Here is a 12,798-nt window from a genome sequence, read left to right on the forward strand (position 1 = left end):
AGTGGATCTAACATAATAGTGTGAGAGTCCAGTCCATAGTGGATCTAACATAATAGTGTGAGAGTCCAGTCCATAGTGGATCTAACATAATAGTGAGAGAGTCCAGTCCATAGTGGCTCTAACATAATAGTGTGAGAGTCCAGTCCATAGTGGATCTAACATAATAGTGAGAGTCCAGTCCATAGTAGATCTAACATAATAGTGTGAGAGTCCAGTCCATAGTGGATCTAACATAATAGTGTGAGAGTCCAGTCCATAGTGGATCTAACATAATAGTGAGAGTCCAGTCCATAGTGGATCTAACATAATAGTGTGAGAGTCCAGTCCATAGTGGATCTAACATAATAGTGAGAGAGTCCAGTCCATAGTGGATCTAACATAATAGTGTGAGAGTCCAGTCCATAGTAGATCTAACATAATAGTGTGAGAGTCCAGTCCATAGTGGATCCAACATACAGTAATAGTGTGAGAGTCCAGTCCATAGTGGATCTAACATAATAGTGAGAGTCCAGTCCATAGTGGATCTAACATAATAGTGAGAGTCCAGTCCATAGTGGATCTAGCATAATAGTGTGAGAGTCCAGTCCATAGTGGATCTAACATAATATTGTGAAAGTCCAGTCCATAGTGGATCTAACATAATAGTGTGAGAGTCCAGTCCATAGTGGATCTAACATACAGTAATAGTGTGAGAGTCCAGTCCATAGTGGATCTAATATAATAGTGTGAGAGTCCAGTCCATGGTGGATCTAACATAATAGTGTGAGAGTCCAGTCCATAGTGGATCTAACATAATAGTGTGAGAGTCCAGTCCATAGTAGATCTAACATAATAGTGTGAGAGTCCAGTCCATAGTGGATCTAACATAATAGTGAGAGTCCAGTCCATAGTGGATCTAACATACAGTAATAGTGTGAGAGTCCAGTCCATAGTGGATTTAACATAATAGTGTGAGAGTCCAGTCCATAGTGGATCTAACATAATAGTGTGAGAGTCCAGTCCATAGTGGATCTAACATAATAGTGAGAGTCCAGTCCATAGTGGATCTAACATAATAGTGAGAGTCCAGTCCATAGTGGATCTAACATAATAGTGAAAGTCCAGTCCATAGTGAATCCAACATATCAGCGAAAGTCCAGTCCATAGTGGATATAACATAATTGTGAGAGTCCAGTCCATAGTGGATCTAACATAATAGTGAGAGTCCAGTCCATAGTGGATCTAACATAATAGTGAGAGTCCAGTCCATAGTGGATCTAACATAATAGTGAAAGTCCAGTCCATAGTGAATCCAACATATCAGCGAAAGTCCAGTCCATAGTAGATATAACATAATTGTGAGAGTCCAGTCCATAGTGGATCTAACATAATAGTGAGAGTCCAGTCCGTAGTGGGGCCAGCAGGAGACCATCCCGAGCGGAGACAGGTCAGCAGCGCAGAGATTTCCCCAACCGATGCACAGGCGAGCGGTCCACCTACACCCACTCTGGACAGCCAGCACTTCATCCATGGCCACTGGACCTGTGTGTCTCCCCCTCCATAAGGGAGAGGGGGCAGAGGAGGAAAAAAAGAAACGGCGGATCAACTGGTCTAAAAAGGGGGTCTATTTAAAGGCTAGAGCAGGGGTCCCCAAACTTTTTGACTCGGGGACCGCATTGGGTTAAAACAATTTGGCCGGGGCCGGGCTGTATATAATCAGATGTATATACTATATATATATATATATATATATATATATATATATATATATATATATATATATATATATATATATGTATATATATATATATATATATATATATATATATATATATATATATATATATATATATATATATATATATATATATATATATATATATATACATATATATATATATATATATATATATATATATATATATATATATTAGATATATATATATATATATTAGATATATACAGTATATATATATATATATATATATATATATATATATATGTATATATATTAGATATATATGTGTATATATATATATATATATATATATATATATATATATATATATATATATATATATATATATATATATATATATATATATATATATATATATATATATATATATATATATATATATAGCGCACTTTCTGAGCGCACGATGATGTCACGTTATCTATGAGAAAATGCATTTTTAGACAATATGATTTGCCTGAGTGGCTAGGAGACACCGTGAGTAGCAAGCGGTACAAAGAGGATAAGAAAAGACAGAATTTTTTTTTTTTTTTTAATACTTGGGACCTCCCGCGGGCCTGATTTTGGACGCCGTAGTTTGGGGACCCCTGGGCTAGAGTATACAAATGAGTTTTAAGATGCTTCTACTGAAATGAAAAAAAAACATCTGTTTTGGCTCCTTTTGTTTTACATTTTTTATTATTATTTTTTTCGTTTTATAAAATAAAATTCAAAACAAACTAGTCGGTTTTTCGATTTTTCAATTTCCATTGATGGAAAGAAGAAAACATACACTGATCCGTTAGTCTGTAGACAAAAAAAAAAAAAAAAAGGGTAACCACGGTAACACAGCGAAATCTCGCGAGACTTTCACTCGGAGAGGGGTTGACGCGAGGAAGTGGGAAATCAAAAATGATTGATGCAATTTTTTTGAAAAACAAAACAGCCAGCGATGTGTACTTTCTCCGCCTATCGACCGCTAGAGCACCGTGTCGGGGAAACAACCGAGGCATGAACTCGCGTCCGGCAATTCCCTCTACGAGCACGGAATAAGGGAAGAAGGGAATCTGAACATTTCCGTTAGCAGTTTATGCTAGCCATGCTAGCGCTAATGGGTTAGCTTTGTTTACATCGAGCGCGCGCTTGTGCTAACTTGCTAACCTCATTAAAAGCCTCCACTATATATCAGCTCATTCATTTAAATTCGAATTATGTATCATTTCACGGAGGCTGTGATGCACTAGCTACACCATGCTAACGCTTTGATGATGGCTCCGTTTACCGTCGCTGTTATTGTCACAAAATCAATCAATCATGACGACAGCTAAGTGACGTCATCAAGTCATTTTGGCATTACAAGCATTTCTTGACGCGAAGTAAACAACAAATTAAAAAAAGGGGATGCTAACGTTAAGCTAGCCACCTGCCGAGCTAGCGTTAGCATGCTAGCTGCACGTTTGATCACTAATCAGTCAAGTTAGTGCTTGTTGTTTATTTGGGTCTTCGCCGGGACTGGACTATCTGGAGGGCATCGGACCATGAACCCGATCAACGCCACCGCGCTGTACGTGTCCGCCAGCCGGGCGGTGCTGCAGTGTGACCCGCGGCAGCCGCACACTTTCACCGACATGCTCGCCCTGCTGCCCTTCTTCCGCCAGTCGCTGGCGTGCCTCGTCTGCGGTAAGCCTCATTTTGTATATAACGTCATTTATTACCTCATTTGTCCCCTTTTTGCATTGAAGTTAATGTGTCTCTTAATTACGAAAGCTTTTCTTGATACTGAATTTATTTGACCGGTTTTTTTTTTTTTGCGTTATAATTTTGTGAACTGATTTTTCTTTTCAATTTATGCTAACAATTTAAATAAATACAAGTTTGGGAGCAAAATGCTTGTGTTATAAAATTATGTGTTTTAAAAAATTCAGTGTAAAAAACATGAAGTGCTTAAAAATTCAGAGTAAAAAAGTTACAGTAAGTCAGGGGTGTCAAACTCAAATACAGAGTGGGCTAAAATGTCAAAACTGTTGAACAAATTAATCTTTTAATTCGAGACCCGTACAAGTTTTGCATTGAATGTTGAACAAGCAAGGCTTACATAACTTTATAGTGACATGCAAAATCCAGTTTCAAATAATAATAAGAATTCAAAAATATCAATGGCATATCAAATAAAATTTCAATAAAAATTGAATGCCTCTTTTCTATTTGCAGCCTTCTGAGGTAAATATCAAAATAAACTTTTTACACAGGCTAATAATAAATTTGAAAACAAAATAACAATAATGAATGAATCAAACATTCAAGCCTTGAAGTAGCAAGAAAGTGCATGAATAAAAGGTTAATTATTGCTCAGTTTGCTACGCTGATTAGCTTTAACACTGAATATGGAACAAGCAACGCTTATACAACTTAATAGTGCAAAATCAATTTAAAAAAAACAAACGAAAAAACATCAATGGTATATTAAATAAAATTTAAATACAAAATGGAATGCCTCTTTTCTATTTGCAGCCTTCTGAGGTAAATATCAACAATAACTTGGTAGGCGGGGTTGGGGGGGGGGGGCGGGGTTTGGTGGTAGCGGCGGGTGTATATTGTAGCGTCCCGGAAGAGTTAGTGCTGCAAGGGGTTCTGTGTATTTGTTCTGTTGTGTTTATGTTGTGTTACGGTGCGGATGTTCTCCCGAAATGTGTTTGTCATTCTTGTTTGGTGTGGGTTCACAGTGTGGTAACAGTGTTAAACTTGTTTATTCGGTCACCCTCAGTGTGACCTGTATGGCTGTTGACCAAGTATGCCTTGCATTCACTTGTGTGTAAAAGCCGCATATATCATGTGACAGGGGCCGGCACGCTTTTTGTATGGAGGAAAAGCGGACGTGACGACAGGTTATAGAGGACGTTGAAGGCAGTGCCTTTAAGGCATGCTCCCAATAATGTTTTGCTGGGTGGAAATCGGGAAACATTCGGGAGAATGGTTGCCCCGGGAGATTTTCGGGAAGGGCACTAAAATTTGGGAGTCTCCCGGGAAAATCGGGAGGGTTGGCAAGTATGAGTATTAGCGGTGAATGCGATGTTACAGCGGCACCGTATAATACCGGCGGGCCAGCTCTAGTGTTAATTTGATATTGCCTCAGGGCCAAATGAAATTACACGGCGGGCCAAATTTGGCCCGCGGGCCAGAGTTTGACACCCATGCAGTAAGTGCTTAAAAATTCAGTGTCAAAAAATGCTGTGCAAAAACGCAAGACCCACTTCTGATACATTTTAAGTAAGTACCAATGATTGTCACACACACACACTAGGTGTGGTGTAATTTGTCCTCTGCATTTGACCCATTATTATTATTATAGAGGTTTATTTGAAATAGGGACACATAGAAAAACATAGACATCTGAAACAGTCATCCAATGTATGCATCATAGTGTTTGTAGCCAAAGCTAATTTACAACACTTGTCCCCAACAACAACACAGATCCAACATCATTAAAATAGGAAAATAAAAAATAGAATGAGTCGATAATAGTAATAATACAGACAAAGTGCAAACTAGATAAAAGCCAATAATAATAATAACACAGACAAAGTGCAGACTAGATAAAAACCAATTAGTAAAAATGAGTAAAAACTAAACATGGGAACATGATTGTTGCTCAACTAGCCATAATTGTGTTTGTTTTTTAAAAGTGACAAGTGCAGGTATACTTTTCAAAGTGTCCGGTAAAGAGTTCCATAGTTGTGGTCCTTTTATGTTCTACGGAATGGAACACAACAGTTGCCTTTTGACCCTGCTCGGGTGGTAGATCTGGTACCACTTTGCAGTCTTGTAATTGCCTTGCAGAGCAATTGGGGAGCAGAGTTATCCAAGCATTTAAAAACCAGTTTGACTGTGTGTAACAAAATAAAATTGTTACACACCCTTGTTCACCCCCTGGGAGGTGAGGGGAGCAGTGGGCAGATTGAGGCAACCCATCCTTTGATTGATTGGTTGAAACTTTTATTAGTAGATTACACAGTACAGGACATATTCCGTACAATTGACCACTAAATGGTAACACCCCAATAGGTTTTTCAACTTGTTTAAGTCGGGGTCCACTTAAATTGATTCATGATACAGATATATACTATCATCATAATACAGTCATCACACAAGATAATCATACATTGAATTATTTACATTATTTACAATCCGCGGGGTGGGATTATTAGTGATGGATCGCGTCGAGCTCATAGAGCAAAACCCTGTCGGTGTGCGTACCACTTTTAGAAAGTCCAGTGTTTCCCACACATTCATTTATTTGTGGCGGCCCGCCACGAAAGAATTACGTCCGCCACAAATAAAAAATAAAATTTTTTATTTTTTATTTTTATTTTTATTTATTTTTTGTCCAGCTTCTCAGGCAAATCATATAGTTGATGTAGATGCCCATATAGGCTGTTCAGATTTACTTTACAAAAGAGAAGTGTAGCATACTTCTCTTGTTGCCTTATTTGTGTTTGACCACTACTGTTTTCTGTTTATTTGTTACTGACTGTGGCAGGACACCTCTGCCTCTGTTTCACTTTATGTTGCTGGTAAATAATATGGTTGTAGTAGTAGGCTAAAGTTAAATTATTTAGTATACACTAAGTAAAGGGGCAGAGCTTTAAGAGGCATTTTAGCTTTTATATTTTATAAGATATATTTTTTGTAAGAACCACAATTAATAAATATATTTCAGTGAATAACTTATTGTTCAAATCTGTATATAAATATGTACATAAAGTGTTGTAATTATATTGTAAAATGGATGGATGGATGGATGGACGTTTAAAACAAAACTGTTATTATTAATTAGTAAGTATACATTTTTTGAGCCTTTTTAGAGAAAATCATATCATTGTAGTAAATTATGCAAATTACTCGATGATGTCATGGTGACCACGCCCATAGCCACGCCCCCACCGCCAGAGGTATCTTGGCAGTTTATGGGAAACACTGAAGTCACGTGACCGATCATGAGCTGTTTCGGTCACGTGACCGATACGCGAACTGTGTCGCACTGACGCCTCCTCTGTGCCCTGTGAGCGGGTCTTTTCTACAGCCGGAGAAATAATAACTAAGAAGAGAAATCGTCTAAAATTTAATACGTTGGAAAAACAGTTGTTTTTTTAAAAAATAAAAATGTGTAAAAAAAAAAAAAATTCCCAGTCCACAAGCATCCTCATTCACAACACGTTCTCTTAGATTTCCATGTTATGATACATGTTCACATTATTTATTGACTGTATCTAAAAAAGATACAAATATATTATATTAAAATTATTTTGTGACGATTAAAAAATATCGATGTAATCATAGTAGTATCGACTAGATACGCGAGTGTACTTGGTATCATTACAGTGGATGTCAGGTGTAGATCCACCCATGGCGTTTGTTTACATTCAGTATTTGTGATCCATAAAACTTTCGGCAAATCAAAATTTGAGAAATTGTACCTGAAAGTGCATTACTTTGAAGTCGATTATTAATTAATAATTAGACCAGGCAAAAATAAACAAAACAAAACACCGGTAATATGTAACATGTAAATACATAACATGTAGATATGTAACATGTAAATACATAACATGTAGATACGTAACATGTACATACTGTACATAACATGCAGATATGTAACATGCAGATATGTAACATGTAAATACATAACATGTAGATACGTAACATGTACATACTGTACATAACATGTAGATATGTAACATGCAGATATGTAACATGTAAACGCCAACGCTAAAGCGCCAGTAAAAACTACACACCAAGTTTTGGTTTGATACTGTCACGTTTTGTTTGACACTGTCAAGTGTCCGCCCTGAGATGGGTAGGTCGCGAGTTCGAACCCCGACCGAGTCATACCAAAGACTATAAAAATGGGAGCCATTACCTCCCTGCTTGGTACTCAGCATCAAGGCTTGGAATTGGGGGTTAAATCACCAAAAATGATTCGGCGCGGCCACCGCTGCTGCTCACTGCTCCCCTCACCTCCCAGGGGGGTGAACAAGGGGATGGGTCAAATGTAGAGGACATATTTCGCCACACCTAGTGTGTGTGTGACAATCATTGGTACTTTAACTTTAAAGGCCTACTGAAATGAATTTTTTTTATTTAAACGGGGATAGCAGATCTATTCTATGTGTCATACTTGATCATTTCGCGATATTGCCATATTTTTGCTGAAAGGATTTAGTATAGAACAACGACGATAAAGATTGCAACTTTTGGTATCTGATAAAAAAAAGGCTTGCACCTACCGGAAGTAGCGTGACGTAGTCAGTTGAACATATACGCAAAGTTCCCTATTGTTTACAATGATGGCCGCATGAAGTGAGAGAGATTCGGACCGAGAAAGCGACAATTTCCCCATTAATTTGAGCGAGGATGAAAGATTTGTGGATGAGTAAAGTGCAAGTGAAGGACTAGTGGGGAGTTGAAGCTATTCAGATAGGGAAGATGCTGTGAGAGCCGGGGGTGACCTGATATTCAGCTGGGAATGACTACAACAGTAAATAAACACAAGACATATATATACTCTATTAGCCACAACACAACCAGGCTTATATTTAATATGCCACAAATTAATCCTGCATAAAAACACCTGCGTGTTTGTTATGCTAGCTCCTAGCTCCTCTGCTAGCTCCTAGCTCCATAGAACACGCCAATACAATTCAAACACCTGATCAACACACACAATCACTCAGCCCAAAAGACCGTTTACCTAACCCAAGGTTCATAAAGCTTATATATTTTTAAAAAGTTACGTACGTGACGCGCACATACGGTCAAGTTATCGAATGTTTAGCAGCCAAGGCTGCATACTCACGGTACCTGATATTCAGCTGGGAATGACTACAACAGTAAATAAACACAAGACATATATATACTCTATTAGCCACAACACAACCAGGCTTATATTTAATATGCCACAAATTAATCCTGCATAATAACACCTGCGTGTTTGTTATGCTAGCTCCTAGCTCCTCTGCTAGCTCCTAGCTCCATAGAACACGCCAATACAATTCAAACACCCGATCAACACACACAATCACTCAGCCCAAAAGACCGTTCACCTAACCCAAGGTTCATAAAGCTTATATATTTTTAAAAAGTTACGTACGTGACGCGCACTTACGGTACGGTACGTGTTATGCTAGCTCCTAGCTCCTCTGCTAGCTCCTAGCTCCATAGAACACGCCAATACAATTCAAACACATGATCAACACACACAATCACTCAGCCCAAAAGACCGTTCACCTAACCCAAGGTTCATAAAGCTTATATATTTTAAAAAAGTTACGTACATACGCAAAAAAAAGCCAAAGCTGCATACTCACAGTAGCACGTCTGCGTCTTTGTCATCCAAATCAAAGTAATCCTGGTAAGAGTCTGTGTTGTCCCAGTTCTCTACAGGCGTCTGTGTATCCAAATCAAAAGTCCTCCTGGTTAGAGTCTCTGTTATCCGAGTTCTTCCATCTTGACTGCATCTTTCGGGAATGTAAACAAAGAAGCGCCGGCTGTGTACTGTTGTGGCTGACTACGTTCGAAAAATACGTCCATTTCGCACCGACAACTTTCTTCTTTGCTTGCTTGGCTTCCTTCTCCATAATGCAATGAACATGATTGAAACAGATTCACGAACACAGATGTCCAGAATACTGTGGAATTATGAAATGAAAACAGAGCGTTTTCGTATCGGCTTCAATGTGGAAGGCATACCCGTGTTCGTCGGGCTACGTCACGCGCATACGTCATCCTCAGAGGCGTTTCGAACCGGAAGTTTAGCGGCAAATTTAAAATGTCACTTTATAAGTTAACCCGGCCGTATTGGCATGTGTTATAATGTTAAGATTTCATCATTGATATATAAACTATCAGACTGCGTGGTCGGTAGTAGTGGGTTTCAGTAGGCCTTTAACTTATGGACTAATAGGGATGATGTTTGATAAGAAATTATCGAGTTCGAGCCTATCATCGAATCCTCTTATCGAACCGATTCCTTATCGATTCTCTTATGGAGTCCAGATAGGTTGTTGTATATGGAAAAAAACACACAATATTTGGTTTAACAAAAGCTCACTTTTATTATATAAGAAAAAAATAAAATCTAATAAATAAATAAATATTGACTGTTACCCCCCTAAAAAAATAAAATCAAAAAAATAAATATTGACTGTTGTTACCCAAAGTATATTAAATGGGATTTTTCATAAAAACAAATATATACAGTAACACAAAAACAACCTGTCTCTGTGATATAATAATATAGTGTTAAATAAAATCAGTCCCTTGGGCACAAAACTGAAAATAATACAGCTCTCCAAAAAGTGCACTTCTGCTGCTATTGGAACATAACTGTTTGTTATGATGCTTTGACATTTTTGCACTTTATTTCGTTATTGAAAGAAAATTCTATGAAGAGAAAAGTTGTTTGCAAATGTGGTTACAATGCTAAAAAATGAAAAGTTAAAGCTAAAAAAAGAAATGCACTTTATTGAGTTAACATTATTTCTTTATGGGGGAAAAAATGTTATGAGCTAGAGAATATAACAACTACACTACCCAGCATGCAACGGGAGTGACGAGCATGCGCGGTAGCCCCGAAAAGTGTTGCATGTTGCCACGCTGTGAAAGTAAACGTCAAGAACTCAGCCAACACGCCTCGTCTGCATTATTTATAATTAGACAGACAACACATCTACAGTGTGATTTTGTTTTGTTTACAAGGAAAGAAAAACAAAAGTTAAAAAAGGGAGATGTGTTGTATATATATGTATGTGCTGCGGTTGTTTTAAGAACATTGCGACAGCTGCCGTAAAGGAGGTGCGTTGCTAGCCTGGTTGCTATGTTTCCGGTTGGTCGTAAAAGTGTTGGTCATGTGTTTTACCCTGCTCAAATCTCTCAGTAAAGTTATTCGATGGATTATAGCTTTTGTTTTGAACTTTATTACACCTTGGAGCGCTTTTTCCCGTCCATTGTTTTCCTGCTTTCGCTATCTGCGCCTAATGACTGAGCTACATGACGTCAATTCTTGTGATGTCCCACGGAGCATTTCTGGTCGGGACGGGATTCGAATAAAGAATCAACTCTTTTCCTTTACTATAGTGGTCTCGATGACGGGTACCGGTTCTCAAAAAGGGATTCGAGTCCGAGGACTCGGTTCTTTTCTTATCAAACAACCGGGAAAACCGGTTTCGAGTATCATCCCTAGTGCCTTGTCTCTCCAAAATGAGACGTGTGTAAAAGAGGTTTTAAAGGTGCTGTTTGTCCGGCAGGTAAGCTGCTGCAGGATCCCATCTCTCCCACGCACGGCGAGTGTCAGCATTACGTGTGTCTGGGCTGCAAAGGCCAGAAGATGCAGGTCAGGTCGTCGTGTGGCCGCTGCAAGGACAATTCGGGCTTCCAGGAGAACAAGCAGCTGTCGCTGCTGGTGCGTCTGTACAGGAAGCTGTGCCTCTACGTCACACACTCGCCACTGCTGCCGTCCATCAGCGGCAACGCCGAGGTCATGGCTCTGCTGGAGGAGGCGCTCCCGTCACACCATCAGGAGGCGGAGGACGTGGGCCTGGACGAGCCGGATCACGCCGCCGTGGCGTCCTTGACCCCCACGGAGGCGCCGCCGGTGCCCGCCGAGCTCTCGGCCGTGCCGCAGAGCTCCTCGTCAGACCCGCCTGTCTCCAACGGACCGCAGGAATGCAACGGGGATCTGCGGGAGTGCCTGGACCCCTCCTCCCCCGAGCTGGAAGTGTGCGAGCTGATGGAGGAGACGCCCCCGGTGGGACTCTCCGTGTCCGACACTGCCACCCTCGAACTCAGTCTGACCACTGGACCCTTCGCCCCCACGCCGGGCACCGTGTGCTCGCTCAGGGACGGGGACTTGGGCGGCAGGGTGCTGGAGGAGGGTGAGGTGTTGCTGCTTAGCGTGGAGGAGGTCCTCCAGACGCTGGACCCCCTGCAGCCCGGCACGGACACTCTCCACGTGGGGCCGCAGAGGACTCACATATCCGCGGACAGAGCGCAGATGTTCCTCCAGTTGGACGCCGCCCACAACTACACGCAGCAGACAGACAGGACTCACGCGCCCCCCGCCTACTCGTCTGCGGCCTTTGCTCCGCCTCCAGCCTCCAAGCCGCCGCCCGTGCGCCTCAAACGCAAGCGATCGCGGTCCGAGAGCGACAGGGAGAAGGTGAACCCTCTCCCCATCGCCTCCATCCTGCAGGGCTCGTCCTCGCCCATGCTGACTCATCACGCCCTGCACGCCCCCGCCGCGCCCTCCTTCAGCACGCCGGTGCACTCCTACTCCTCGCTCCCCTTTAACGGCGCGCCCCCCAAGACCAGCCGGCCCGCCCAGAACCACAGCAAAGGCGCGCGGAAGCACGGCGACGTGGGCTCCAAAAAGCCGCACGCCAAGGCGCGCTCGAGTGGCGGCGCTAAGAGCAAAGAGCGCAGCAAAGACCAGCGGCTGCAGTTGTCCTCCTGCCTGGTGCCGCCCGCCCAGGTGAGACCCGCCTACAAGAAGCCTGTAGAGAAGAAAGGCTGCAAGTGTGGCCGCGCCACCCAGAACCCGTCTGTGCTCACCTGCAGGGGGCAGCGCTGCCCCTGTTACTCCAACCGCAAGGTGAGGGTTTAATATGTCCTTTAGTGGTTCACTTCTTTGTTCAACAGGTGTGTGTGTGTGTGTGTGTGTGTGTGTGTGTGTGTGTGTGTGTGTGAGTGTGTGTGTGTGAGTGTGTGTGTGTGTGTGTGTGTGTGTGTGTGTGTGTGTGTGTGTGTGTATATATTAGGGATGTCCGATAATATCGGCCTGCCGATATTATCGGCCGGTAAATGCGTTAAAATGTAATATCGGAAATTATCGGTATCGGTTTTTTAATTATCTGTATCAGTTTGTTTTTTTAAATTTATTTATTTTTATTAAATCAACATAAAAAACACAAGATACACTTACAATTAGTGCACCAACCCAAAAAACCTCCCTCCCCCCATTTCTTTCTGTTATCAATATTCTGCTTCCTACATTATATATCAATATATATCAATACAGTCTGCAAGGGATA

General features: G+C 41.1%; 1 protein-coding gene across 1 annotated transcript in view; it reads left to right on the plus strand.

The window, feature by feature from the left end:
• The first annotated feature begins 2,593 nt into the window (after positions 1–2,593).
• The window catches only part of LOC133645881 (E3 ubiquitin-protein ligase MSL2-like), a 12,993-nt gene continuing 2,788 nt past the window's right edge, over positions 2,594–12,798 (plus strand). The window contains exons 1-2 of the mRNA XM_062040806.1: positions 2,594–3,394; positions 11,017–12,359. Coding sequence (XP_061896790.1) covers positions 3,253–3,394; positions 11,017–12,359 — 1,485 coding nt within the window. The 5' untranslated portion in view covers positions 2,594–3,252. The remainder of the gene's footprint in view (positions 3,395–11,016; positions 12,360–12,798) is intronic.

This window comes from Entelurus aequoreus, linkage group LG03, assembly GCF_033978785.1.
Source record: "Entelurus aequoreus isolate RoL-2023_Sb linkage group LG03, RoL_Eaeq_v1.1, whole genome shotgun sequence".
Classification (NCBI taxonomy): Eukaryota; Metazoa; Chordata; class Actinopteri; order Syngnathiformes; family Syngnathidae; genus Entelurus; species Entelurus aequoreus.